The 26866-nt window shown below is 40.0% G+C and overlaps 1 protein-coding gene across 1 annotated transcript; it reads left to right on the plus strand.

Moving 5' to 3' along the window:
- The first annotated feature begins 21673 nt into the window (after positions 1-21673).
- Positions 21674-25770, plus strand: pou3f2b (POU class 3 homeobox 2b). Its single transcript, XM_053487178.1, has 2 exons — positions 21674-21685; positions 24476-25770. The coding sequence occupies exons 1-2, from the start codon at positions 21674-21676 to the stop codon at positions 25751-25753; spliced, it is 1290 nt and encodes a 429-aa protein (XP_053343153.1). The 3' UTR covers positions 25754-25770.
- Positions 25771-26866: the final 1096 nt, after the last annotated feature.

A 26866-nucleotide genomic window follows, 5' to 3' on the forward strand; every position in this document is an offset into this window, starting at 1 on the left:
GGCGACAGGGCTGGCGACTAATCCACCATGCCATGTTTTTTTTGACAATGCTACTGTATAGATTAAAACTATCTCAATTCCATTAAAGGATCAGAAATATTATTATGGTATTAATCAACTGATTTCTGCCGAAATTGAAGAATCCATATATTCACCTACTGCACTCATAGGGAAAAAAATCTTGAAAAACGTTCTAATCACATTACCATTCCATCATCTGGTCTTCTCTAGGTTTCCACCCTGGATTTAATACATCGGTCCAACCTAACCGAAGACACTTACAAAATCCTATACTGTACCACATTCCCTTTGAAACGTATTTATGGCTTTAAAAAGTAGAAATTAAACCAATCACATTACTCAGCATGTGCTCCCACGCATGTGGACCAGGTTATGGCTCAGTTAAAGCAAATGATCCCTGGATTGCTCCCAGGTATGAGAACAGCGTTTACACTTTAGTGTGAAGATACATGTGTGTACTGTATGTATGACCAAGTCCTAACCTCCAGTCCACGGCCTGTCAGGTTTCGTATTTTCCTTGTATGCAGTCTCAATTTTCACCAAACATCATAATGGTATAACAAAAAAACAAAAACATTAATCCAGTTCAGGAGCTAAATTTTGTGGTTTGATATAAAGAAAGTCTATTTATTTTATGCTAGCATTCCAAATATTTCGCTGTAGCGGTGGCACCTGATAGCTTTTATTGGTCAGAATGCTCGTCAGTCCTGACTTATTTACTGTAGCTAGACACTTTGCACTTTAATTCAGATTCACACACATACACACAGACACTACATCTGGGCCAGATATAAGCACAAGAAACTTTTAACTTCATCTAATTTCTTTGGGAAGAAACAGAGACGACCAGAGTAGTCACAACATCAAAGGAGAAAAAAGATCAAAGAAATTGTTGTAAATATGAAGCCTATCATTGTAGGTGTGTGTGTGTGTGTGAGAGAGAGAGAGAGAGGAAGAGAGAGATGAACGGTATGAAAAATGAGCATGGATTCAGATGGCCGTGTTTGAAAAATGATCTGAGCTTTATGAGGCTCTATTAGAATGTTTACATTGCATTCTCGATCGGAAGAATTAATCGCTGCCATTTGGAAATTAAATGCGCATTACGACGCAATTAACAACACAAATGAGTCCTGTACTTCTTCACACACTCACACACGCACGCACACACACATACACACACACCCTCACACACACACAGAAAGAAAGAAAGAAAGAGAGAGTATCAGTAAGATATTGTGCCATATTTTACAATGAAACATTATTATTATTATTATTATTATTATTATTGTAACAAAAACAACAACAACAACAACAATAATAATAATAATAATAATGTATGTGAAATGATAAGAATAATAATAACAGTATGGACCGACAGATAGGCAGATAGACACAAGGATATAATACAGACAGACAGAGACACGTAAATAATATGGACAGACAGATAGACAAATGGAAATAATACAGACAGACAGACAGACAGAGAGACAAACAGAAATGATAAGGACAGACAGACAGACAGATAAACACATGGAAATAATATGGACAGACAGAAACATGGAAATAAAACAGACAGATGGGCAGATAAAATAATATGGACAGATAGATAGATAGACACATGGGAATCAAACATAGACAAAGAAAACATGAAAATAATACAGACAGACAGACAGACACAAGGGGAAAAAGATAGATAGATAGATAGATAGATAGATAGATAGATAGATAGATAGATAGATAGATAGATAGATAGATAGATAGATAGACAGACAGACAGACAGACAGACAAGTGATGTGCATACAAAAAGCAACAGAACAGACTGACAGAGATGGACAGCCTGACAGCTAAGCAAATAAGACAGACGATACACAGACAGGTCAACAGACAGACAGACAGATGGATCATTATGAAATACATATACATACAAAAAGAAACAGAATATAGAGACAAAGGATAGGTAAGTACAGTAAATGATACAGATAGATAGATAGATAGATAGATAGATAGATAGATAGATAGATAGACTTTAATAAAGACAGCCAAATGGACACATGTACTGTAAATACTACAGACAGACACATGGGAAGATATTGGACATATACAATTCACAAACAGCCACATACAACAAATGCAAACAGTCAGGCAATGACTTGTTAATAGAGGTAGACAGATAAAGAGTAAGCAAGACACATGGATAGACAGAGAGACAGAGAGACAGACAGACAGAGAGACAGACAGACAGACAGATATCTTCTTGTTTATTGATCTGTCTGTAATGAATCGTGTCCAGTTCACTGTAAACGTATTTCACGTTAACAAGCCACGTTTTTTGTTTTTGATCATAATAGAATGTTAGGATTTTATTACAAAGTGTGTGTGTGTGTGTGTGTGTGTGTGTGTGTGTGTGTGTGTGTGTGTGTGTGTGTGGTATGGTCCATAAAACTTGAGCCGGCCATAGCCTTTCCTCTTCGAGGAAATAAAAAACAGTTATAAAAGTTTATAGTGTGTGTTTTAGTGCACACACACACACACACACACACACACACCTGACAAATGCCTCATGTCTTACACGCTTTAATTGGTCATAAATTGGCCTGGAGTAATGACTTTTCTCTCAGTGCTGGAATAAGGAGAGAGAGAGAGAGAGAGAGAGAGAGAGAGAGAGAGATGGCACCATGTACAGTAGAAATCTGCTTCCTTTATAACTGCACTATATAGACTATTAAATTATTTCTTTTACACCCTAAATAGTGCACTTCATGTCTCTTGGACTAATGTTCCCTACTCACTTTATACCTGCCCTACATAGTGTTTGGAGTAATTGCTTCTACACTTTCTTTAGTGCACTATACATCCGGTAGAACCCCTTTTGGGACACGGCTCCTGACTTTCTATATAACTGTTCTAAAGAGATTGGGGAAATTTATTTATTTATTTATTTTTACCCCACAAAAAAGATTTCTTGGATTTATTTATTTATGAATTTCTTGGATTTTTCTGTTTCCGCCCCCAGCAAAACATCAAAATTGCGACTTGGTATGAATTATGCATTAGCGGAGGCTGAGACGAGGCCCCTGGGGGGACAAGGGGCTGCCCGAGCGCGTGCCTGCTCAAAACACCCCTGCTGTGACAAACCTGCCCCCCCACAGGAAGCACATCACTCTACTTCCTCTGTCCCCGAGGGCTAGACGGCATCTCACACACTCATTCAGCCAGCCTGTCAATCAAAACCACACATAAACTCAGTGAGACAGAAAAGACCAACACACACACACATAAAAACAGCCTACGTATGTATTGCAGACTTGGGCTTGGTAAATCTTGTGAACAAATAAAAAAAAAAAAAAAAAAAAAAACAGATGTCTCCTCCTCTTCATCACCTTCATCGTTTTCATGGTAAAACTGCCATGAGACAGCATAAGAGTGATTGTGTAATTCTTTATGATGATGATGATGATGATGATGAGGTCCATTAGTTTTGTTGTCACCCAGTAGCGTTAAGTCTAAACAAATTTAACAGTAGCTTGTGGTAAGGATTAAGGCGACAATAAAAACAATTCTGCCATTTTTTCTCAGAATTCTGACTTTAATATCAAAAGGTATTATCTGCGATTGACATCAGAATTGTGATTTCTAAGAAAAATTCTGAATTCTGTCAAAAAGAATTCTGAGAAAAACGCCAAAATTTTGAGATTGAAGTCAAAATTCTGGAATTAAATTCATAATTCTAAGATTATTGTCAGAATTATTATAAAAAAGGATTCTGGGGAAAAAGTCAGGACATATTTTTAGAATGTTAATGCGTTATGATTGGACTTCAGTCTCGTCTATACAGTGATTGGTTGGATGCTTTACTACTTATGAAACCGTGAGCCCATGAGTGGCCCTTCCTCAGCCAGAGACTCAGTGGATGAAAGTAAAGACTGGAGACAGGGGAGGGTTGTTCTCAAGGGTCATTTAATGTTACCCCCATGTGGAACACCACGCACGGAAAAGAAAAGCGAGAAACAATCAGATCAAGTGTTGACATGGGTAATTTTACCTATTGGATTATCAAAGGTTTACGCCCCCCTCCAGCTGAAACTGATCTGACAGGATGCTTGTTTTATTCTGATTGGTCTATTATTAATGGAATAATCGGGATCCATGTACTATAAATGCACCGCTTGATGCAGTAAGTCTCTTAAAATGGCAGTGATGAGTAAAAGACTTACAGCCATATACACTACAGTGTGTGTGTGTGTGTGTGAAATAGTCTGAAGCTCCTCACTAATATAACGTAACCCTAATGTCCAGTTCACAGCCAAGCTCAATCCGGCCTGAACACTTAATTACGCCAAGTAATCTTAATTAGCTCAGATTAATTGATGACACCCCAGGTTGAGAAAATGCTAGCTTGTGCCTTTACCGCACACCTCGAGGGAGGGAGGAAACTGATATGTGGCAACGTTTCAAGCTCTTGTTTACTCGGCAAATGCACTTGTTCTCAAGAGGAGCCTAATTATTGATCTAAAGGGGGGACGTTGCCTTTGATGGCGGTTTGGGAGGCTGATGTGTTTGAGCAGAGTGTACGGACGAGGAGGTGATGAAGCCGGACAGACTCAAGCGCTGCCGCATCTCTGTCTTTAGATGGAGAGGAAGGGTGGGCGAAATCCCATTGGTACCGATACAAGCAGGTGGGCAAATAGCATTGTGGGTAATGTAGGAAACCAAAGTAAAAATAGACCAACATAGCGAAGAAAGAAGATCTTAATCATCTTAATATTAAAGATTAATATTCATATTAATGTTTGCATTTAATATTCTAATAATATTGACACAAAATGTGTGTGATCTGTGTCTCACTTTTGTGGATTATAGGATTAATTAGATGAGAAAGAGAGAGAGAGAGAGAGAGAGAGAGAGAGAGTTGCACATTCTATCTATGTGAACAGCATATTGTATTGTTTTTTTTTCTCTCCGATGTCATATGTACAACTTAATTAGCCTTTAATTAGCCTTATTAGGTTATTAGGATGAGAAGTGTTAATTAAACACACACACACACACACACACACACAGGCCTTTGGGAGATGTTGACATTGTATTCATAGTTAATTGAATTGTATCTGTGTGTTATCTTAATTCAGTTCATCTTCGGCTGTAAGAAAGAAAATGTCAAAGCAGATAATGTTTCTTGTGTGTGTGCATGTGTGTGTGTGTGTGTACAGTTTTATTGCTTTTGTTGGAATCAGATGAGCTGCCAATGACTGTCCATTCCAAAACCTGTCACTCACACCATCTCAGTGCACAGGACTACCACACACACACACACACACACACACACACACACACACAGAGCATCCCGTTCTGAAAAGTAGATGGTCGACACCACACAGCAAGATCTCAAGAAGGGCACAGAGGCATGAAAGAGCGAAAGAATCTTCAGACAGTTTTAAGAAAGAGTGAGAAAAGGAGAGAGACAGAGGGAAAAGTGAGAGACAGTGGGGAGAAAGAGAGATGAAAAGCTTTTTTCTTTTTTCTGCTGCTTCACTCAGTGACAGCCTGAAAAGGAGCCTATGGATCTGGAGATGTGATATGTGAAGAAGGAAGAGTTTCATGCCGTGCTTGCTGGCTAATACGAGAGCCTGTCAATCATTAATTCTGGCAGGCATGAGCTGAAATCCTTTCTCTTTCTTTTCTCTCTCTCTCTCTCTCTCTCTCTCTGGAAACGTGTAAGATTTCTGATCAAGTTATTCACAAAGTATAATTTTTTAGACCCACACAGTGGGGCAGAACGGAAGGTGCGAGAGGGGGTACTGATGTTAATAATGGTATGAGTGTGTAGGTTAGAGGGAGATAGATCATGTCACATGTTGGGGATTAATATAATCATCCTTAAATTATATAAGGGGTGTATTACCTTATTACGGGATATATAGGGAGGAGTAGGGAGATATTTGAACAGTGTTGGAGAATTTGGTTGTACTGGGGTTGTACTACCATGCACTAAGATATACTGTTGTATGTAGGTTCATTGGGTTGTATTTATGATCCTTGTGGCATTTGGGGATAGTGCGTTGATTAGGGTCTATTAGGATACAGTGGGGAGCGTTAGGTTATCTTATTATATACTGGGTTGTATTGAGGTTCTTTGGGTGTATTGGGACATACTGGTATTGGTGTGCATTGATACTTTTGGTTACAGTAGGGTTTATTTCAGTGTATTAGGATATACTGGGTTTTATTTGGATATATTGGTGTATATTAGGATATGTCGTTTGCTTGGGTTGTAATAAGGTCGCTTGGGGTGTATGGGATTGTTGAGCTGTGTTATGACTTCTTAGGGTTTATAAGGATTTACAGTACTAGGTTGCTTTAGGGTATCTTCCAATATAGTGAGTTGTACCAGGGTATACTGGTGTGCACTGGGATATACTTGTTTCTTCTATGGCTTGTATTGTGATGTATTAATACTTTTCGTTTGTAGTAGAATTTATTGCAATGATTTGGGATATACTGGGTTTTATATGTTTTCATTGGGTTGTATTGAGGTATACTGGGTTGTATTGAGATTTCTTGGGGTGTATAGTGAAACAGGGTGATACTTGGTGGTTTTAAAGTTTATTAGGGTTTATTAGAATATATAGGGTTGCCTTACAGTAGGTTATCTTATGAAATAATGAGATGTACTGGGGTTTGTTAAGAAGTATTAAGAAATACTGTGCATTGTAGTATGTTATTATAATTGGGTTGTAGTGGGATTTACTGCAGTTTATTAGAAATTACTGGGTTGTATTACAGTATAAGCATACACTGTATTGTTCTTGAGGTTTATGTGGGTCTGTTGAAAACTACTGGGTGGTTTACAGGTATCAATGTGTATAAGAATATATGGTGTTGAATGCGCTTCATTGGTGTGTGTAGGGGTATACTGGTTTGTACTGGTTTGTACTAAAGTTCCTTGGGGCATACAGAAATACTGGGTTGTATTATAGTTTATTATGGTTTATTAGGAAATACTGGGTTGCTTTTTTCGTATTGAGGTTTGTTGGGATATTTTAGGATAGGCTGGGTTGTTTTGGGGTAAACCATTATACATTGGATTATAGTGGGGCTTACTGGAGTTTATAAGGGAATATATCTATACTTGGTAGACTGGTGTATTGTATTTGTATACATTAGGTTGTAGTGAGGTTGGTTCAGGTGTGTTGAAGAATTCTGGGCGGTTTAAAGGTATAGTGGTATCTGTTAGTATATATTGGGTTGTCTTATGGTCTTATTTGTGTTGTGTTGGGGTATAAGGGGTACTGAGGTTTGTGAGGGTGCATTGCAGTAAACTGGGATGAATTAAGTTTCATTGGGGTGTATTATGAAATACTGGGTGACCTTAGGTTCTAGGACCTAATAAGGTTGTATTAAGATTTGCTCTGGTGTATTAAAAATATACCAAGTGTGTATTCAGGTCTATTAGTGTGGATTGTGTTATCTTGATGTTTTTTTGGGGCGTCTTGGGATATACTGGGTTGTTTTATGGTTCAATGTGGTGTATTTGTTATATACTGAACTGTTTTAGGGTTAATTGGAGTGTATTAGGGTGTATATATTGTGATATATTGGGGTGTTTTAGGGTTCAGTGTGGGATATTGGAATATACTAGTTTGTATTCTGTTCATTGGGGTGTACTGGGATATACTGGGTTGTATTAGAGTTCATTGGGGTGCATTGAGATAACTAGTTTGTATTAGAATTCATTAGGGTGTATTAGGATATACTGGGTTGAGTGGGGTTCATTGGGGTGTATTGGCATATACTGTGTTAAACAATGAACCTTCATTGGGGTGTATTGGTATATAGTAGTTTGTAGTGGAGTTCATTCGTGTATTGGGATATACTGGGTTGTTTTAGTGTTTATTGGGGTGTATTGGGATATACTGGCTACTAATGGGTTCACTGGGGTGTATTGGGACATAATAGCTTGTAATTAGACTACATTGGAGTGTAGTGGGATATAATAGTATGAGTATTAGAGTCCATTGGGGTGTATTGAGATATATTGGGTTGTAATGGTGTTCACTGGGTGTACTTTGAGATAATGGGTTGTATTAGGGTGTATTGGGTTGTACTGCGGTATACTGTGGTATACCAGTATACTGGGTTGTACTGGGGTGTACTGGGATATACTGGGTTGTATTAGGGTTCATCGTAGTATGTTAGAAAACACTGGCTTGTAAATGGGTATTATTGAAGTATAATCAACAATATTGGGGATTTCTGGGTATATAATCAAACAGGATTTACAGAGGTGTTTAAAGTTTGTAGTCTGTTGGTATGACCTGTTAGATAGTATTTAAAATTTTTTGTATTTTTTTTTATGTAACTAATATACTGAAACATATTTATTGCATACTGGAAAATGTTGAGGTATATCAGGGTGTACTAGCATATTATATTGAAGCCGCTGTGTTGTGAATAATTGATGTAGGCTATTTGGACTGCAGCCGGCACCACGCAACTCTCTCCTGCTGATCTACATGTGTTCACACAGCACGAAATCTCGCTGGCACAAATCCACGAGCACTTTCTTCTCGTTTTTTTCCCCAGCTCCCTCTCTCCATGCATCCTACAGTATCTCTCTGAATCATGCCCACTGTCCATTCCACAATCTCTCCTGCAATTTCTCCCGCTAATCTTCCTCTTGCGCTGTGTAAAATCATCCATCTCTCTTTCTCTCACCATTTATCTCTGTCTGTTGCTTTGTATCGCTCTCAGAATGTACATTTCCCCCCGCCCCTGTCCAAAGCCAGCATGGGCCTTTTTTGTGGGTTCTGATCTATTTTTTTGATTCACAAATAATGATAAGGATAATGGTAACAAAAAGAAAAAAAGCCGAACAGAAAGGAGTCGAAAGCATTATTTATCAATTTAGCTATATTAATGCATGCTGCTTAGTTTTAGAGAATTTTAGCGTTTCATCATGGGGGACTGTCCTATTGTTATCAGGACAGCCTTGAAATCTGTGTCCTTATCTTAAGTGTGTTTCAGTGCTGAATCGTGTAACAAGTTTTTTTTTTCTCCCCAGATAGCCACACATACTGTACAGTTAGTAGCCACTTTAATAGGAACAGCTATACACAATCACATGCAAATCACATGGCATCAAAAATATATTGATCTCAGTTATACACTCTTTCCACTCAGTCGAATTTGCTACCGACCTCTCCCAATTTGAAATTGGGTCCGAAGTCGTCATGGTTGGTACAGTACCAATTTAATAAATTTTGGCAAATTTGAAAAAAGGCAATAAGGACGTCTTAGCGACGTGAGAACGTTTCAATAGCAAGCTATTAAGGAATTTAATGCTGTTCTACTGAACCCTAAAGAATTGATAAAGAAACCATACCATCGCTACCAACATCAAGTGAAATTATTGCCAAAGTATTAAAGATGTGATAATGACCACATACTGTCCCTTCAATGAATTGACGCCAACCGATAGACACTGCAGGTAAGGGACATATTTCAGATGCCCAGCTATTTAAATACATGTGAAGGAACGCATCACCAATAAAGACAAGCCCAGGCCTTATTTTAATCCTCGGCGATGATGCTTTTGCCTCGAGGACATATTTGATGAAACCCTACAATTGACGTGAACTTTCAGATGATAACGATCATCAATATTTATACCAAGACGTTAACGAAAAAATTTGTCAACAGGCGCCAGTCAAAATTTATTTCTTTTTTTTTTATTTCTTCTGACAATAACTAAAATAACAACATTCACACGAAACCCAAAAGCGGCTGAAAGGAGCCGGTAACGAGCTCTCCAGAGGTCATAACAAATCAGCGTTGGTGTAGATTCAGTAGCAGAGTGGAATGGTGGTATTACTTTGATACTTTGTGGAAGGTTGTTGGTTCCAGTTGGGCTAGGTTTAATTGTGCTGATCTCCTGTGATCACAGCATTGACCATAGAACGTATACAGGATGGCGCAAAAAATAAAATGCATTCCATTTAAATGCATCCAAAATGGGAAAAAAAAAACACCACTTTGAGTTCAGCAGGACATTTGAGGTTCTTGTGAGCTTTAGGCTTTGAATTGTACTGTACTGATTTCTGCGTGAGCGATAACCGTTATTGGTTTCTCTTCCATCTTTATTCCTCCAATATTACTTGACTTGAAGACCTGTTCAGAACCTCTTCCATTGTTCAAGGTCTTATCTCTGGTAACCATATACTAATGTGCAGTTATGTTTTTCAAATGGTATGCATATCTTCGACATTTCTCTGGATGTTTATTAGAACTGTACCAAAAAATAGCCACAAAGGAACAAATTGAATTAAATTTTAAACCCAAATTAAATTTTCTAGACGCGTGTTGTTAAAGTGAGCCTTATCGACTTAGTGGGGAGAGAGGAGTGTGTCTGTGGAGAGCCGACTCTCTGCTTGTGGTGAGAAACTCTATTGATTCGCCGCTGACATCCGGCAGCTTATTTACCAACAACAAATCGATGCTGCCCTCCGCCGAGGGACGCCAGGAGCTGTTGTTAGAACCATCTCTGTTCTGTGGTGTTACAATGAGAAGATTTGGATTTGGAAATCCATCTGTGTTTGCAGGAGTCTGTGCGTCATGTTCACATTTTTAACGTGGATAGGACCTTCGAGGGTTAGTTGGCATGATGTACCCTGATGACCTAAATATTTAAATCTGACAACAAAACACTAACACTGGAGACTCCTTGCTGAATAAACTTTAACCATATCAGAAATGATACACTTGTTAGATTTTCTGTACGGGTCCTTGTGTAAGTTGTTGCTAGAGAAATATGACATATTAGAACAAGTGCATTAACACATGTAAACGTGTCATCTTTTTTACACCTGGAACACCTTCTGACCAATCAGGATCGAGAATTCAACAGCATCGTCGTATAATTAAACAGGAACTCATCAATATATAGCAAGGTCATGATACAGTAGACCCTGAAAGGGGCGCTAAGCGCGCATACACTCACATACTCAATTACACAATTTTGCATTGATATTCGGGAAAGACCTATTAGCCTACCCTGCATATCTTTGAACTATGTACCTGGAGGAAACTTAACATGCAAACTCCGAAACTCGAGAAGAAAATCGAACCCTCAACCCTGGGGGTGTAAGGCCACAGTGGAAACCACAACACTATCATGCTGCCTTTGTCCCAGTTAAGTACTAAATGTAAATGTAAGCCACTCATGTACTTGGAGCCAATCTCAGTAGAATTTCGGCATGAGTCAGGGTACACTCAGGTTGGACAGGGTGCCAATCTATTAACCTAATCTGCATGTTTTTGAAATTTGGGAGGAAACCAGCTCACCTGGAGGAAACCCACAAAGTATGGTAAAAGAACACGCAAACTCCACGCATACAGATCCGAGGAGGGAATCGAACCCTCAACCCTGGAGACGCAAGGCCACAGTGCTAACCACTATGCCACTGTGCAGCCTGGAAACCACTTGACCAATGGAATTAGTGGACCTAAACTACCTGTTGTATAATAAAGTTCGATATAGATGCCCTAACTGCTACAAATTACAATTTAAGCTTTTAACTTGAAATTACTTAATACAATCTCGTAGAAATTAGTCCTGGATGCATTAATGACAGCAAGACGGTCCTAACCCATCCCAAGCAGAAGAACCCTAAAACCTAGACCATTGTCTTTACTTAAGGAAGAGACAACTATTACCATTCTGTTTGAAGGATTTACAAATAGGGGAAATAAAATTGCAGATTTCTGGTAATCCCACAGATGACTCCTGATGATGAAAGCTGTCTATATCACTGTCCTACGCTATATGAAATAAGGTGTAGAAAGGCCATTTTGTCCCTAACACCGCATGTCTGTGGCACTCTTTGTTACTTTAGCACACTCCCTCTCCCATTCTCACTCGGCCGAGTCTGACCACTGGGTTCTTCTCTCTTTCAATCACACTCTCGCAGTGTGAGTCCTCCAAACACACAGTCCAGCCCAGCGTGTGCCCGCTCTGGAGTGTGTGCATGTGTGCGTGTGTGTCACGCCTCTTAATCCAGCTCCTCGCCTCGTAGTGGGTCTAACGAGACCGCAGAGGCACAGAAGGTCTGACACATAAATCACAGACTGGCTGGAACACACACACGGGAATCTTTACAAAGCAGCCTAAATGAACGTTTGTTAAGAAATTGAAAGATCGTGGTCTAAAAATGAATTGAAAAAAATCTGAATTCACAAGCATTTAAGTAATTTCTATTTTCCTGCATGTCTGTATCTACTGTATGTCATTTTAGATGCTTAGTGTTTTTGTAAATATGGAATAAAACACTGATAGGAAAATAATCTATGATGTACGCAGTTATTGTCACCTTCAGATTCATGAATATAGAAATAATCTGTTGCGACGAATCAGCAGATATTCAACATGATCACGAATAACTTCTTTTAGGAAAAGTCCGTTCGGACTTTGATAAGAAGCAACTAATTAGCTTAGATAACCAGCTAGCAATAACCTCAGCCGGTATCTGTATCCTGTGTCTGCTGGAGCTAAGACTGAAGCCTCAATCTCACAGTGTAACATTTTAATATTTGTTGCTGTGTCTTTCTTTTTTTTCTCTCAAGGTCATACTAGATTGATTTTTATGTCTTTTCTAATCGTACAGAGCCAATGCTCATGTTGGAAATCAAGTGTCCACCTTTTAAACCCTTTACAGGTCATTCACTGAAATACTTGGAAATTTAAAATTGTGAAATCTTAAGACTTTTTTTTTTTTTTACAACTCCTCTTTAGACTTTTTCTAAATGTTTTTTTAATGGTGTAATTTTTTTTTTATGTTGTAAATCAAGATCCCTGGGGTAACACTAGGGTTATATTTGATTAAAAAAGTACAGTACAAGGGTGAGTCAAAAATTATCTGCATTCTGGCTGTAGAATTAATTTTTTTTAAAAACAAATACATTGTTTCCCCTATTTTCTCCCTAACTTAGTCGTGGTTAATTCCTCCCCATCACTAGGGGGCTATACATTGTTTTTCAACATAATCAAGCTTCTATAATCCCTGAATAAAAACGTTTTAGGCTGAGCTACAGTATGAGCCACGAATCCACTGCTGTCTTCACTTCTTCTTCAGAAGTGAATCTCCGTCCTTGTAGGGCTGCTTTCAGGGGTGAAAGTCCCATAGAGGGAAATCAGAAATATCAGGTTATTGATGCTTTAACAAAGTTGAACAAAGTACAAAGTTTTTGCGGACTGTCGACAGGGTGGACAGAAGTGTCCAAATGTGCATCGTTAATAGCAGTCCTCTGCATTTTATCTAAAGTTTAGTCTGCAGCTCTTTAAATAAGCGTCTCACTGTAACGAGCACTGTTGATTGTTGAACCTTTTTCCTGATAGTGTTCCAATACTTCTGCCCTTGAGAATCCCAGGAAACTGTAAGCATGACTTAATGCATAAAATAAGCAATGGATTTTCCAGCTGATGGTTGACTTTGAAACTTTTTTTTGGTTGCTGATTGAAGATGTTTTGGCCGTTTATTTTCAGGCTTGTCATGATGAATGCAAACTTTCACCTTCCTTAGAGTATCAGTCTTCTATCAGTTTTTATGTTCTTCTGTTTATGCTCTTCCGTGAGTTGTTTCGGCACAGATACACCCTCAGACCACAGAAACAATCACAATAGAACTGCACGCTGCTCTTCTTTTGTGCATATCACAAGTGGGGCATGCATTTTTGCTCACACCACATTAACAGTACAAATCAACTGATGTTAGAGTTGCCTTAAACGGAAAAAACGCTGACAGTGCGGCCAATGGAAGATTTAATATGACCGGAGTGCGGATAATTTTTGACTCACCCTTTTGTGTGTATATAAACAGATAGTGTTATGTGCACATTTATTTATTGAACATAAAAAAAAATTAAAAATACAAAAATACTTATTTACGAATTTGTGAGGGTTTTTTTCCTTAAGGTACATTTTCAACGCCAAACGTGGTTCCTCTCCTGTTTAAAGGGTAAAGTAAAGCATAGTGGAGATGATTCAGTGAAATACTGAATCATTACTTTTTTTAAAGTATAGAAAAGACAGAAAAGGATGCTGATGCTGGGAAAATAGAATAGCGCACACTATTTCCTAGACACACATACCACTGTTTCAAAGTGTGTGTGTGTGTGTAAGTGTGTCTGTGGGAAACATTTTCAATACAGATAAATGAAAAAAAAAAATGCAATAAAGCAAATAAAACTACAGCTAAAATAAATCCACAGAAAACATGATAAATAATACACACAGTCCACAATACAATGTGAAGAGACAGTCAACTGTTATATATGCTGTTATAAGATAATATAATAAAACTAAAATATAATAACCTCCAGTCTTCTAGAAAGGCTTTTTTTCCCCCAGACTTTAGACTCACTCAAAAATCCCCATCTGTTAGGCCACATTTGTAAAGCAGAGATTATACAGTATAAACTAAATGCTATATGTGAAAAATGAACATTTCATAAACTCCATCTGCTGAGACGAATACTGTATAACCTTTAGATGGTTACGTTCATTTTACCCTGCTAGCACTGACGTCTCAATTAGAGCAGCGCTACAGACGTTAGCGTGCGTCTCCTGCCATCTGCTCCACAAACAACGAGCCATGTGTGTTTCAATGTGTTGCAATTAAATAAGCGATTGCAGAACACTATCCCCCCGCTCTCTCTCTTCCTACTGCATAGATACCTTACATATCGCACTGTTTCATATATAGCAGCGCCTGGACTTCTTCCAATCTTCAGCTGGACAGTTTGGGTAATCCTGTGCCCATGACAGTGGTGAAACTCAGTGTGGTGTTCTGCTGTTGTAGACGATCCATCACAATCATCACTATGGTTGCAAAGAGTGATTATTTGAGTTGCTATAGCCTTCCTGTCTGATCATTCTCCTCATCTCTTCATATATCTGGGCAGTCTTGGGTTAATGGCCTTGCTAAAGGGGACCAACACTGGCACCTAAGTGATGGTGGGGTTTGCACCTGGGACCTTCCAATCACTCGTCAATGCCTTAACCACTGCCCTGTTTTTCATACGGTTTCGTGCAAACTCTAGACATTGCTGCATGTAAAAGTATCAGGAGATCAGCAGATTTTAAAATACTTAAACCACACTGTCTGACACCAACATCCATGTCAAGGTGAAAGTCACTGAGATCACATATTAGAAGCTCTTGACCTGCACTATAGTGTATCTACATGATTTTATGTATGTTAAATCCACAGTCAACCCCCTTCTCTATAAAATGTCTCTATATAATCTTCCGCCATACTAATGCACTTATCCCAGTGTTTCACTACTGCTCAGATACCATCAATGTACTGTAGAACAGTTCCTCAGTACACCAGAGCCATGATCTCTGCCTGCTTCACGTCCAAAACTCTGGCCTCCTAGGAACTGCTTTAATGGCCCAAACATGTGGCAATGTCTTATTGCAGTTAAGAGTCTCATCGTCGTACTGTGCTTGAAATCTTCTGAGAAACGGTTTTACCTCTTCATTCATAAGAAATCTCCTGGTTTAAATTGAACGCCATTCTTATGACACTCATGCCACATTGGATAAGTGCATAATTGTGTAAGTCTGGTATTAGAATACAGTACTGCGCAAAAGTCTTCTTTTTTTGTGCAAACTTGGTTATATATGACTTTGTTATTAAGTTATTACAAAAAAAAAACATTTCTGATTTTTAAACATTAGTATTCCAGCATAATAATAATAATATTAATAATAATAATATTACCCACCTCGGGTCTGTGTGCATGGAGTTTGCATGTTCTTCCCGTGCTTGGTGTGTTTCCTCCAGGTACTCCGGTTTCCTCCCACAATCCAAAGACATGCAGATTCGGCTAATTGGCGTTTCCTAATTTCCCGTAGTGTGTGAATGAGTGTGTGTACTGTATGTGTGCGATGGATTGGCACCACGCCTCGTGCCCTAAGTCTCCTGGGATAGGCTACAGACGACCCTGTATACAGGATCAACAGGTATAGACGATGAGTAAGTGTGAATATAATTTTAAAAAATATATTTTATTCATGTTATTTATTCTATTTAATTATTTAAACACCAATTCCATTTTAAATGTACTGTATATCCACAGTATCTGGCTTTAAATATGTTTTTGATGTAATAATAGAACAGACATGGATTTTGATATAATATTTCATAAAAATAGGATTCATTGTCTGACTTTTATTATTATTATTATTATTATTATTATTATTATTATTATGTGTTTGGATAAAACTCATTTTAGCATGTGATGGCAGCTCTTTGGAGACGAACGCTGCACAGAATTCGATGCATATAGAAAAAAAAAAAGCTGAAGCAACCCTTCAAATAAACACCGAGCAGGTTGGAGATGATTAGATATTAGAATCCAATTTGATTTCACTGTATTGTCATTGTGCATATAATGGAGAAGAGGACAGCATTATGCAGCCTACAGCACTGGGGTACAATCAGAACGCAGGGATAATGCGCCGGGCGGCTGAGGTGCGCATGCGCGACGCTGTTTGATCGTCATGGGAAGAAAACGGCGCTTTAGTTCATCAACAATGGATACCGTGCAGCTATTCACCTCTGTGCTTTTATTAAAGATCTAGGCGGCACTCTCTCACTCTCTCTCTCTCTCCCTCTGAGCGCTCTCTTAAACACACGCACACACACAGGCACGGATGCACACCGGGGTGGTCGGTCTTTTCAACCCCAACAATCACCAGCCGAGGTTAGAGAGGGACAGATTTAACGATGTCTTTGTGCTGCCTAATTGCATTGGATTACGAGATCCTGGTGAAAGATACCCCACCACCACCACCACCGGCAAAGAACACTCACACACTCTCACTTGCACACACTTGCTGTGTATGTGTGTGTGCGTAGAGTTTAACGCTGGAATGTGTCAAATAATTCCTCACACTCTCTGAAATAAATAATAATGCACCTCTCTTTGTACTCTCAAGTGCTCACCTTAAAAAAGCACACCAGATACAGGTTGAAAAAAAAACAAAGCATGATTTTGATTTTAAAACTGTTCAAATGTGAGTGCATAAAGGGATTCTTTCTCTTGTGAAGGTTCAAAAAAAAAAAAATCAAAAGATAGATAACATACAGAATGTGTAGTGTTTGATGTTCCGGCTCAGTGACAAAAAGAAAGATGAGCAGAGAGGACAGATCGTCCCTGCCATGTCTTCTGATTTCACCCGTGCTTTCACAAAAAATGTGCGTAATTATTTTTTAACTCCGTGTTGGAACATGACGCATGAAACCCCGCTGCTGTACAGGAAGACAGTTATCCAATTAGACCGTAAAAAATGAGATTCTTTATAGCATGCGAGTCACATAATTACTGTTAATTTAACGCTTTGATTCTCCCTCTTGCATTTTTTATTTCCTTATATGTAGTTCGGGCAGCGGCTCGCGGGAGCTCTGCGATAGCCCGGACCGGAGTGGACGTGAAATCACCGGCGCTTCCTAATGAATCAGCACCGGGCCTGGTGCATCATTTATGCACTGTTAAGCCGTGTAATTGAACGAGCCATAGTTTGCATATTAGGCCATTAAACGTAATGTGCTCTGGTCTTCTCACGACACGGAGTGTTTAAGGCTTTGTGGTGACACGCTAATGCGATGAATTATGACCCTAATTGCACACAATTGTTCTTTTGATTTGGACGATTTGGCTGTTAGCCGTGCAACGATGTTCATTATTACACCAGCGGATTTCCGGAGCACGCCGAAGCACGAACCGTTTGGTCACGGCCTGCGTAAATGATTTAGCTCGTGCGCAAAAACCCAGCTAGTAGGTTCTGTAATGATTAATGCATGACACGACTCTGTTCTTGTGCTTTTAGGACTTTTTTTTTTTTTTTTTTTTTGAGCAACATCATAGCATTCAACAGGTGCACGATTAGCGGTACTCATGGCATCATTCCCAGAATTCCATTAATTGTGGTGACACCATAGAGAAGGAACACTTTGCAACCAGAAATGTGACTTGGCCTTTAGTACCAATGAACCAAAATAAATTCAGAAAATTCTCACAAAAAGCCCACAAAGTCCTGAAGTATCCATTTATTTAGCTCTTTCTATCAGCAAGGAGTTTACATCTTGTTTAATGACTTTAAAAGTGAAGTGTCTTTTGGTACTACATACACCATTCCCCCCCCCTCCCGATTTTCTCCCTAATTTAGTTGTGTCCAATTCCTCCCCGTCACTAGGGGGCTCCCACATTAAGGCTACTACTACCACTTAGTCGGGAGGGCCGCAGACTATCACGTATTTCCTCCGAACCACGTGACGCCAGCCAACCGCATCTTTTCGAACTGCTCGCTCACGCACCATTGGGGGCCCCTACATACACCTTCCCATCATAATTTAAAGTATTAACTACATTTAGGAATCCGCCCTATTTACGAAAGCAGCGCCGGTCTCTGGGTGTTTGATTCCTCCACAGAATATCTGTGGTTAATGCAAACTAGAGCAATGAAACATGGCATAACAAACACAGCCATAACAGGTACCTTGCAATAAAGTGGATTTCATGCTGTGGGTTGTGAGTGAATTTGCAGCGTAAAACATGATGAGGTGTTGGTGAAGCAGCAGGGTGGCATAGATACATGTGAGCACCTGGTGTGGCCTTGCACCACCAGGGTCGTAGGTTCAAGTCCCGCCTTGAGACTCTCTTAAGGTATCGGACTACTGATAAAAAGGTCCCAGGTTCAAACCCCAGCACCATGGGAAAAAATTGACTAATCAATAAGCAGAATCAAAACAGGAGTTTTTTGCTATGGAAATATGCACTTTCAATGCACTTTACATGTTCGAACACTATTCATCGACATCATCATAGGATAGTGTTATTGTTTTAACTGTAATGCCTTTTTATCAAACTGACTTAAGTCCACATGGATTTCAACCCAAAGATAAAGTTACGCTAATCTCCTGGAATTAACAGTGTCCTGTATGATGTTTCATTAGGTCAGGTTGCTAAAATGCGTGAAACTAGCTCTGTGGCTCAGGCAACATTAGCTAACGTTAGCCTATACTGCTTGCTTTGTTTGTCAAACAGAAGCATTAAGGTGTCGTTTCAAAGCTTTGTCGTTAAGTTAGTCATTCATACTAACTATACAAAAGTTCTTTCAAATATAACTGAACTGATTAACAGGACACCAGTTTTCCATCTAATTTATTACTCACTTACTCACTCAAGCTGTATACAGCGTCGCAGGAGACTTAGGGTACTCACACATCCATTCAGTACACACATTAATTCAGGAACGTAATTTAGTCGTGTCCAATTCCTCCCCATCACTGGGGGGCTCCCACATTAAGGCTACTACTACCACTCAACCAGGAGGGCCGAAGACTATTATGTGTTTCCACCGAACCACGTGATGCCAGCCGACCGCGTCTTTTCGAACTGCTCGCTCACACACTGTTGGGGAGCGGCGTACCACACGCTGAGGACAGTGCTATCCACTCCTTCTGCTTGCGTGAGCTCCCTGATTGGCTGTAGAGCCGGGATTAATAAGTGGGAGCAATAAGTACCTCATCCAAAGTTCAGCCAATTAGCTCTCTCTAGACCTCCGGCTGCGAAAGGTTACAGCATCACCCAGGAATCGAACCAGCGATCTCCGGGTGATAGACCGAGCACTTTACCACTGCGCCACTCCGAGGCCCGCAAGTCCATTTTATTAAAGTTTTGTAAATGAGGTAGGTGGCAAGTGCGTGTTTACTTGTGCTATTAAAGAGCCGACTGTAGAACTGCAAATGGAAACGAACAGGAAGATTTTTCTTCACGACGGAACGGGACCTAGAATCTCCAAAGTGTCTTTCTCATTAATTTATTTGGGAAAGAAAAAAAAGCATATCTTCTGGGGGAGTGCTGTGGTGTCTGACACCAGGATGTTGGATGCTGTGGTTGGCAGGGGGGCAGCCTCCGTGTATTGGACGTGTTTGTCCCCCTGTTGGGTCACGTGTTCGGCAGTCTGGGGTCGACTACATGTTTTGGTGTCTTTCTATGGGGCCAGCATTGACAATTTGTGCCACATTGGCATTTCTGTGGGATTGGACCAGATGGGCTGGCCTTTAGTCCCATGATCCTGTCACCAGTTTACTGGTATATAACTATAATGTGATAATCATTGTTCTTTATTGTTTTTTTGGTTATTGTACAGTGGTTTGTATTTTATAAGGTATTTCTGGGTTACATTCTGTTATCCCTTGTCTCTGACAGTAGAAATTAAATGCAAAACAGATTTTATTACCCCTTGTAAATAAACAGTAACATGCTGGCATGAACTTTCAAATTACCATAAAACACACTCTTACTCTTCTGTCATATAAAATAAATTACACCGATGCCAGTATTTTACTATTATTTTTCAGTGATTTCTTTATACTGTAGGAACAATAACATTTTTGAACACAAGCATTAATAGACACCTGTCACTCAAATGATACTGTAGGTCTAACAGCGTGCCGATTTAAACTTCCCATATTTTACTATTTCTTTAATGATCCATACATCTTAGGAACCTCTGTAGTCCAACTATGGACTGTGGAGGCCAATAATGACCACAGTATTTATTCCCATTTTGTACTATTGTACTATTATTTCTTTAGCAAGTTACCCTATTTCTCAGCACTCCCACGAAATGTTTCTGATAATGCTCCAGTTTAAATAAACTTAAACTCAAACCTCTATTTCCCTCCTCTTCTAAACACTAGCACCAGCACGGTCTCTTCTTATATGAGGTCACATTAGGGGGAAGATATACTTGGCTTGTTTAAACCCTGACCAGTACAAAAATAAAAAAGAATAAAAAGCAGGGAATGTTTTTTTCCTCAGGTTTTTTGCTTGTACATGCAAACTTACGACTCTTCTAGATACAATTTTTTTTTTTAAAGAATTAGAAAGTGAATTATGTATAATAGGTCACTTTAATACGTGACCACACCATGGAAATGATTCTTCAGAAAATGACCGATTTGCACCTATGGCTTGATGACAGAGTTTAATGTTTTTGTTTGATACGTCTCAATTTCATTTAATATCCTAATAAAGAGAAGCTCTGATGAAACCAGCCTGCCCTCCCTCCATCCCTCCATCCCTCCCTCCACTTAGACACACACTCACACTCATACACTTAGTCTCTCTGTCCTCTCACATTCTGTCCTCTCCTTCTCTGTGCTTTGTCCAGTTGAAAGCTGATGTAAGTAGGCTCTCAGATGCCCCAGAGGGGGGTGACTGGGGGGCCGCTGTTTGATTTGCCCCTTCCCATTCCCTCGGCCGGTCTCTATAGCAACCCCCCGAGCTGATGAAGAAATGTACGGTGGGGGAGAATAATGCGGTGTGCTTTTGCTTTCAGCACGGACATGGACAGCTGGTCAGTCTGAGACACCTGCAGCCTGCTAAAACGCACACACACACACACACACACACACACATACACACACACACACACACACACACACATAGATCACCTGAAATTTACTGTGTGTGATTTCTTCTTTCTGCTCTTCATTTCTCTTTCAGTCTCCCATTGTTTCTCTTTTTTATATTTCTCTATGCATCTGTCTTTCTGCTTCTCTTATATTTCCCACCAAAATGCCGTCCTCGGTACGAAATTGTCAACAAGAACAAGAAAACGAGGCCACTGTAAAAGTAAAGATTTCAACAACGTTGCCTGCTCTTTATCCAAACTTCAACGGTCCAATCTTATTGCTGTCAACAGTGGAACCTGAATGGATATGTTTAATTATTAATATTTTTTTGCATTCTGTGATGCTTTTCTGCTTACCACGGGTGTAAAGAGTTACCATAGTCTTCTTGACAGCTTGAAATCAGTCTTAAAACCATCCTCCTCTGATGCCTCTCATCAACAACGCATTTCTGTCCTGCTCTCTGGATTTTTCTTTTTCATTTCTTTTACATTATTCTGTGATTATTCTAGAGAATGTTGAGGTTCGAAAAATGTCTTTGAACGTCTTGTGCCGCTCATCTCAGAAAAGAAAGGCCAAGACTCACCTCACCCAGAGCTGACGTTTCAGACACATCACAGGATCGACAGTGGAGATTATTTTCGTAATTTTTGAATGCCTTAAGCATTGCTCGTTAGTGTAGAAACTGTGGAAATAGTGTAATAACAAGAGAAGAAAAAACATTAAATTTAAAAGCGTGTCATAAAGTTTGACTGGTACAATAGGCTATATCTTTTGTAAAATAAAATATGATGGTGTTTTCTTTGTGTTTTTACATCTTGTGTTTTCTTCTAAATTTTAGCAGAAATAAGACTAAAACACACAAAACACAAATCTAATTTAAAAAACTAACTAAGCAAAATAGTCTATATTAGCAATTCATTTGCATCCTGTTTTTTATGAAAGGAAAAATAAATTTTCTTTTTTTTATCAAAACATGCCTTAATGTCCTTTTCTCGATCTTTTTATTTATTTATATTTTTTGGATCATTGATATATGCATAAGTTATATAAATGATATAAAGGAAAGGAAAAAAAGGCAGAAACAAAAACATTGTCTTTAAAGAAGAAAATACATTTCTAACCAAGCTCATAAACAAATACACACCAGGGATCGAGAATGGAGAGCAAAGGTGTAAAATGAGAAGAAAGAATATTCCCATGATCTGGTTAAAATTCATACATATTTCTAAATGCTTAAAGATCCATTCATTAGTAGAGCATCTGTTATGCAAGATAACCAGTTTAAACAAATGTAAGCTGTCCTTGAAAAAGAAATTAAGGTGTGTTGATTGATTCACAGCATCCAAACTTTTGCGATGCAAAGAAAATGCTGAATATAGCTTTTTTTTTTTTTTTTTTGCAGATATTACCTCTTATTCACCCACTCATTCTCTGTACATGGTCATGGAAATCATGCAGCCTATACAAGCACTATTTAGGAACCTTTAACCACTATTTTCTTATAAACTTTAACAGAAATAAAAAACAAGAGGCTGGTGAATGTCAGAAAGTATGACAGGTCATTTATTGATAAACTGCAAATTCCAATCATCAATAAAACGCTTAGGGACATGCTGCTAAAGGATAATAATCCACATCAGACATCACCACCTCTCTCCGTCTCTGCCATTCTCTATCCTGCTTATCCTGTATAGGGTCGTGGGGAGTCGGGAGCCTGTCCCGGGGTACACCCTGGATGGGGTGTCAGTCCATCACCGGACACACGAGCAATCCTAGTGATGTGAGGCGACAGTGCTAAAGACGATGCCAACCATGCCACCCAAACATTAACTGCTAAAAATGAAAATGCACTTTTGATATTTTGTATAGCTGGAAATGTAAAAATTCCTACATGTAGTGAAAACATATTATTTGAGCAAGACCTGCCTTTTTTCGCAAAATGGAAGAATCGAACAGAGCTGCTTTTGCTCTGAACCAGTAAATAAAATCCTGGAAATAATTTAACAGACTTAAACACAGACTGCTTGTGTTAATTTTTTACTTGTTTTGCTCAATGTCATGCTATTACAACCTACTACATCCATAGGATCACCTAGACAATTATTTATTATGCCAGTCTAACATTTGATGTTCTGATCAGTTATGGGTGGCTAATGTGTGTGAACTTGGCACTGCAGGAACAGCATTCATGCAGCCCTCACAACAACCATGCACTTGTACAAAGGTGTGCTTTAGTGCTTAAACAAATAGATTCACACATCTGATCAAGAGATTATATGTGTGTGTGTTGGGGGAGAGGGGGTCTATGAGAGAGAGAGAAAAAGAGATTATGAGAATTTTTTGGTATTTGGTATATTGGTCCGTGCACGTGCCACTCGGCACATCGGGATACTCCCCACCCTGGAGATATATTTGTCGTTTCTTTGGCAGTTACTTAAGGGCTCAGATTGCCAGTTTGATTCCTGATTCTCATTCACACACTAAGGGCAATTTGGGAACGCCAATTAGCATTACCTGCAAGTTTTTGGACTGTGGGAGGAAACCGGAGTACCCGGAGGAAACCCAAGCACGGGAAGAACAAGCAATCTCCACACAGAGCAGAGGCGGGACTCGAACCCTCGACCCTGGAGGTGCATGGCGACAGTGCTAACCACTGACGAACCATGCATGAGAACATGTACAAAGACTAAGAAAGAAAAAAGAGTAACAGCAGAAGAGAAGAAAGTGAGAGTGAGACATGGAACAAGAGACAGAGAAAAGATAAACAGGTACAGAATAGTGTGAGACAGAGACACGAGGTGAGAGACAAATACTGTAGACAGCCCTCTGCAGTGTGCAGTAAAGAGGTACCTATCAACCAATCAGAATTATTTGGAGGCAGGGCTTCAGTTGAAAATATATGTGTGTGTGTGTGTGTGGGTGGGTGGGGAGGGATGGGTTTGTGGGTGTGTGTGTTTTACCTAAGTCTCCCTCCGTTCACCGGTTCCCCAGTCTCGCGCTGCTCCTCATGGCCGCGACAGCATCCGCTGCTCACTACAGTCTGCTCAGCGCGAGCGCGCCGGCGCACGCGGACACCGGCGGCATGCAGCAGCACGCGGCGCCGGGCTCGGCTTACAGGCACGCGCACGCCGCCGCGCTGCTGCAGAGCGAGTTCGCGCTGCAGAACAGCAACGGCGGGAGTCACGCGCACCAGTGGATCGCAGCCGCGCTGTCTCACGGCGGCGGGAGAGGAGGATTAGGAGGAGGATTGGGATTAGGAGGAGGCGGTGGTAGTGGTGGAGGGGACGCAGCCGCGTGGACGTCGGCCGACATCAAACCCACGATCCGTGGCACCGGAGACGAGATGCACGAGGACAACGACAACAGCGACGACAACAGCAACAACAATAATAACAACAACAACTCAAGCAGCGGCAACTTACAGCACATGCTTCATCACCACCACCATCACCATCATCAGCATCACGACGAGGACGCGGCGCGCGCGTGGAGGAGCGCGAGCGGCACGTCGGCGGCTCACCAGCAGAGTCTCGCGTACTCCGGCGGGTTCGGTGCGCTCAACGGGCTCGTGCCGGGCATTCAAGCGCATCACCAGGAGCACGAGCACGAGCACCACCATCACCACAGCCCGCATCTGCGCGAGCACCACCAGCACGAGCACCAGCACCACCACCGGAGCGTGCACGAGTCACCGGTGTCGGACGAGGACGCGACCCCGACGTCAGACGACCTCGAGCACTTCGCCAAGCAGTTCAAGCAGCGGCGCATCAAGCTCGGCTTTACGCAGGCAGACGTCGGGCTCGCGCTTGGCACGCTCTACGGCAACGTGTTCTCGCAGACGACCATCTGCCGGTTCGAGGCGCTGCAGCTCAGCTTCAAGAACATGTGTAAGCTCAAGCCGCTGCTCAGCAAGTGGCTCGAGGAGGCGGACTGCAGCGCGAGCGGTGGCGGCGGCGGCACCGGCCTGGATAAGCTCGCGGCGCAGGGCAGGAAGCGCAAGAAGCGCACGTCCATCGAGGTGAGCGTGAAGGGCGCGCTCGAGAGCCACTTCCTTAAGTGTCCCAAACCGGCCGCGGCGGAGATCACGAGCCTCGCGGACAGTCTGCACCTCGAGAAGGAGGTGGTGCGCGTGTGGTTCTGCAACCGGCGGCAGAAAGAGAAGAGGATGACGCCGCCCGGGGTGCACGCCACGCACGGGACCGAGGACGCCATGCTCGAACTCAAAGCGCAAAACGTGCAGTGATGGAGAGAGAGAGAGAGAGAGAGAGAGAGAAAGAGTGTGTACGGAATTACAGCAGGATTTACTGTGTGGAAACAAAATGCATCACTGTGACAGAGGCTTACCTTGGAAACACAAACAAACAAACACACACACACACACACACACACACACGAATCCGCGCGAGCAGGGCTGCTTTCCTATTTCTGCCTTTCCTTTTTAGAAAACTCTTACAGTGTTGTGACCAGCCTGCAGACGATGAGTACGTTTTAAACTTTTTAAAAATATATATAGAATTATTATTATTATTATTATTATTATTATTATTATTATTATTATTATCATTATTATCTTTGAGTTATTGGGAAATCTTTATTATTATTATTAATAATAATAATAATATGAACAATAATAATTGAACAGTGTGTAAATAGTGTATAATTCAAAGAGGGCGCTTATCTCATCACTTCAGCACTTTTCTTTCTTTAAACAGGCAAAAGATTCTAGTGCTTATTATTCTTTATTATTTCTGCATATTTTTGTATCATTGCTTCGAAATATTCAGTATGTTATAACCTTCACCTTTGGTTTAGCATTTGTTTTTATAAAACTATTTTATAAATTTGAAACTACAACATTATGACAATGTGTTCACACTATTGTATACTCCATATACAACTCTGTAAATATTTTAAATCTGATTTTTAAAAATGTGCTTTTTAAACAAAAGATTTAAAGAATCAAACTGAAATATCCGAAAGGCTGCAGTTCCATTTGTTGTGTTTTTTATATTTAGATTTTATGGAAACCTTTATGAAAACAAAAGCAATGACATTATTATTATTATTATTATTATTATTATTATCTCATTCAGTATTCAAATTCACTTTTGCAACTGGAATGATTTTCTTATTTATAATGATTGTATGTGTCCCAGCAAAAGATTTTTATATTGTGAAAATTGCCACAAGTGATTAATTGTACATTATTTCTTTGATATGATATGAATTATATTATGATATTAATACACATTTTATTTCTGCTTCATATAAAAAATATTTTTTTATTATTAAGTCTTCACACCCCTTCACATTAGATTTGTTTAGAATTTGCTTGATTTATGTTTGCCATCATTCC

The sequence above is a fragment of the Clarias gariepinus genome, chromosome 25 (assembly GCF_024256425.1).
Source record: "Clarias gariepinus isolate MV-2021 ecotype Netherlands chromosome 25, CGAR_prim_01v2, whole genome shotgun sequence".
Classification (NCBI taxonomy): Eukaryota; Metazoa; Chordata; class Actinopteri; order Siluriformes; family Clariidae; genus Clarias; species Clarias gariepinus.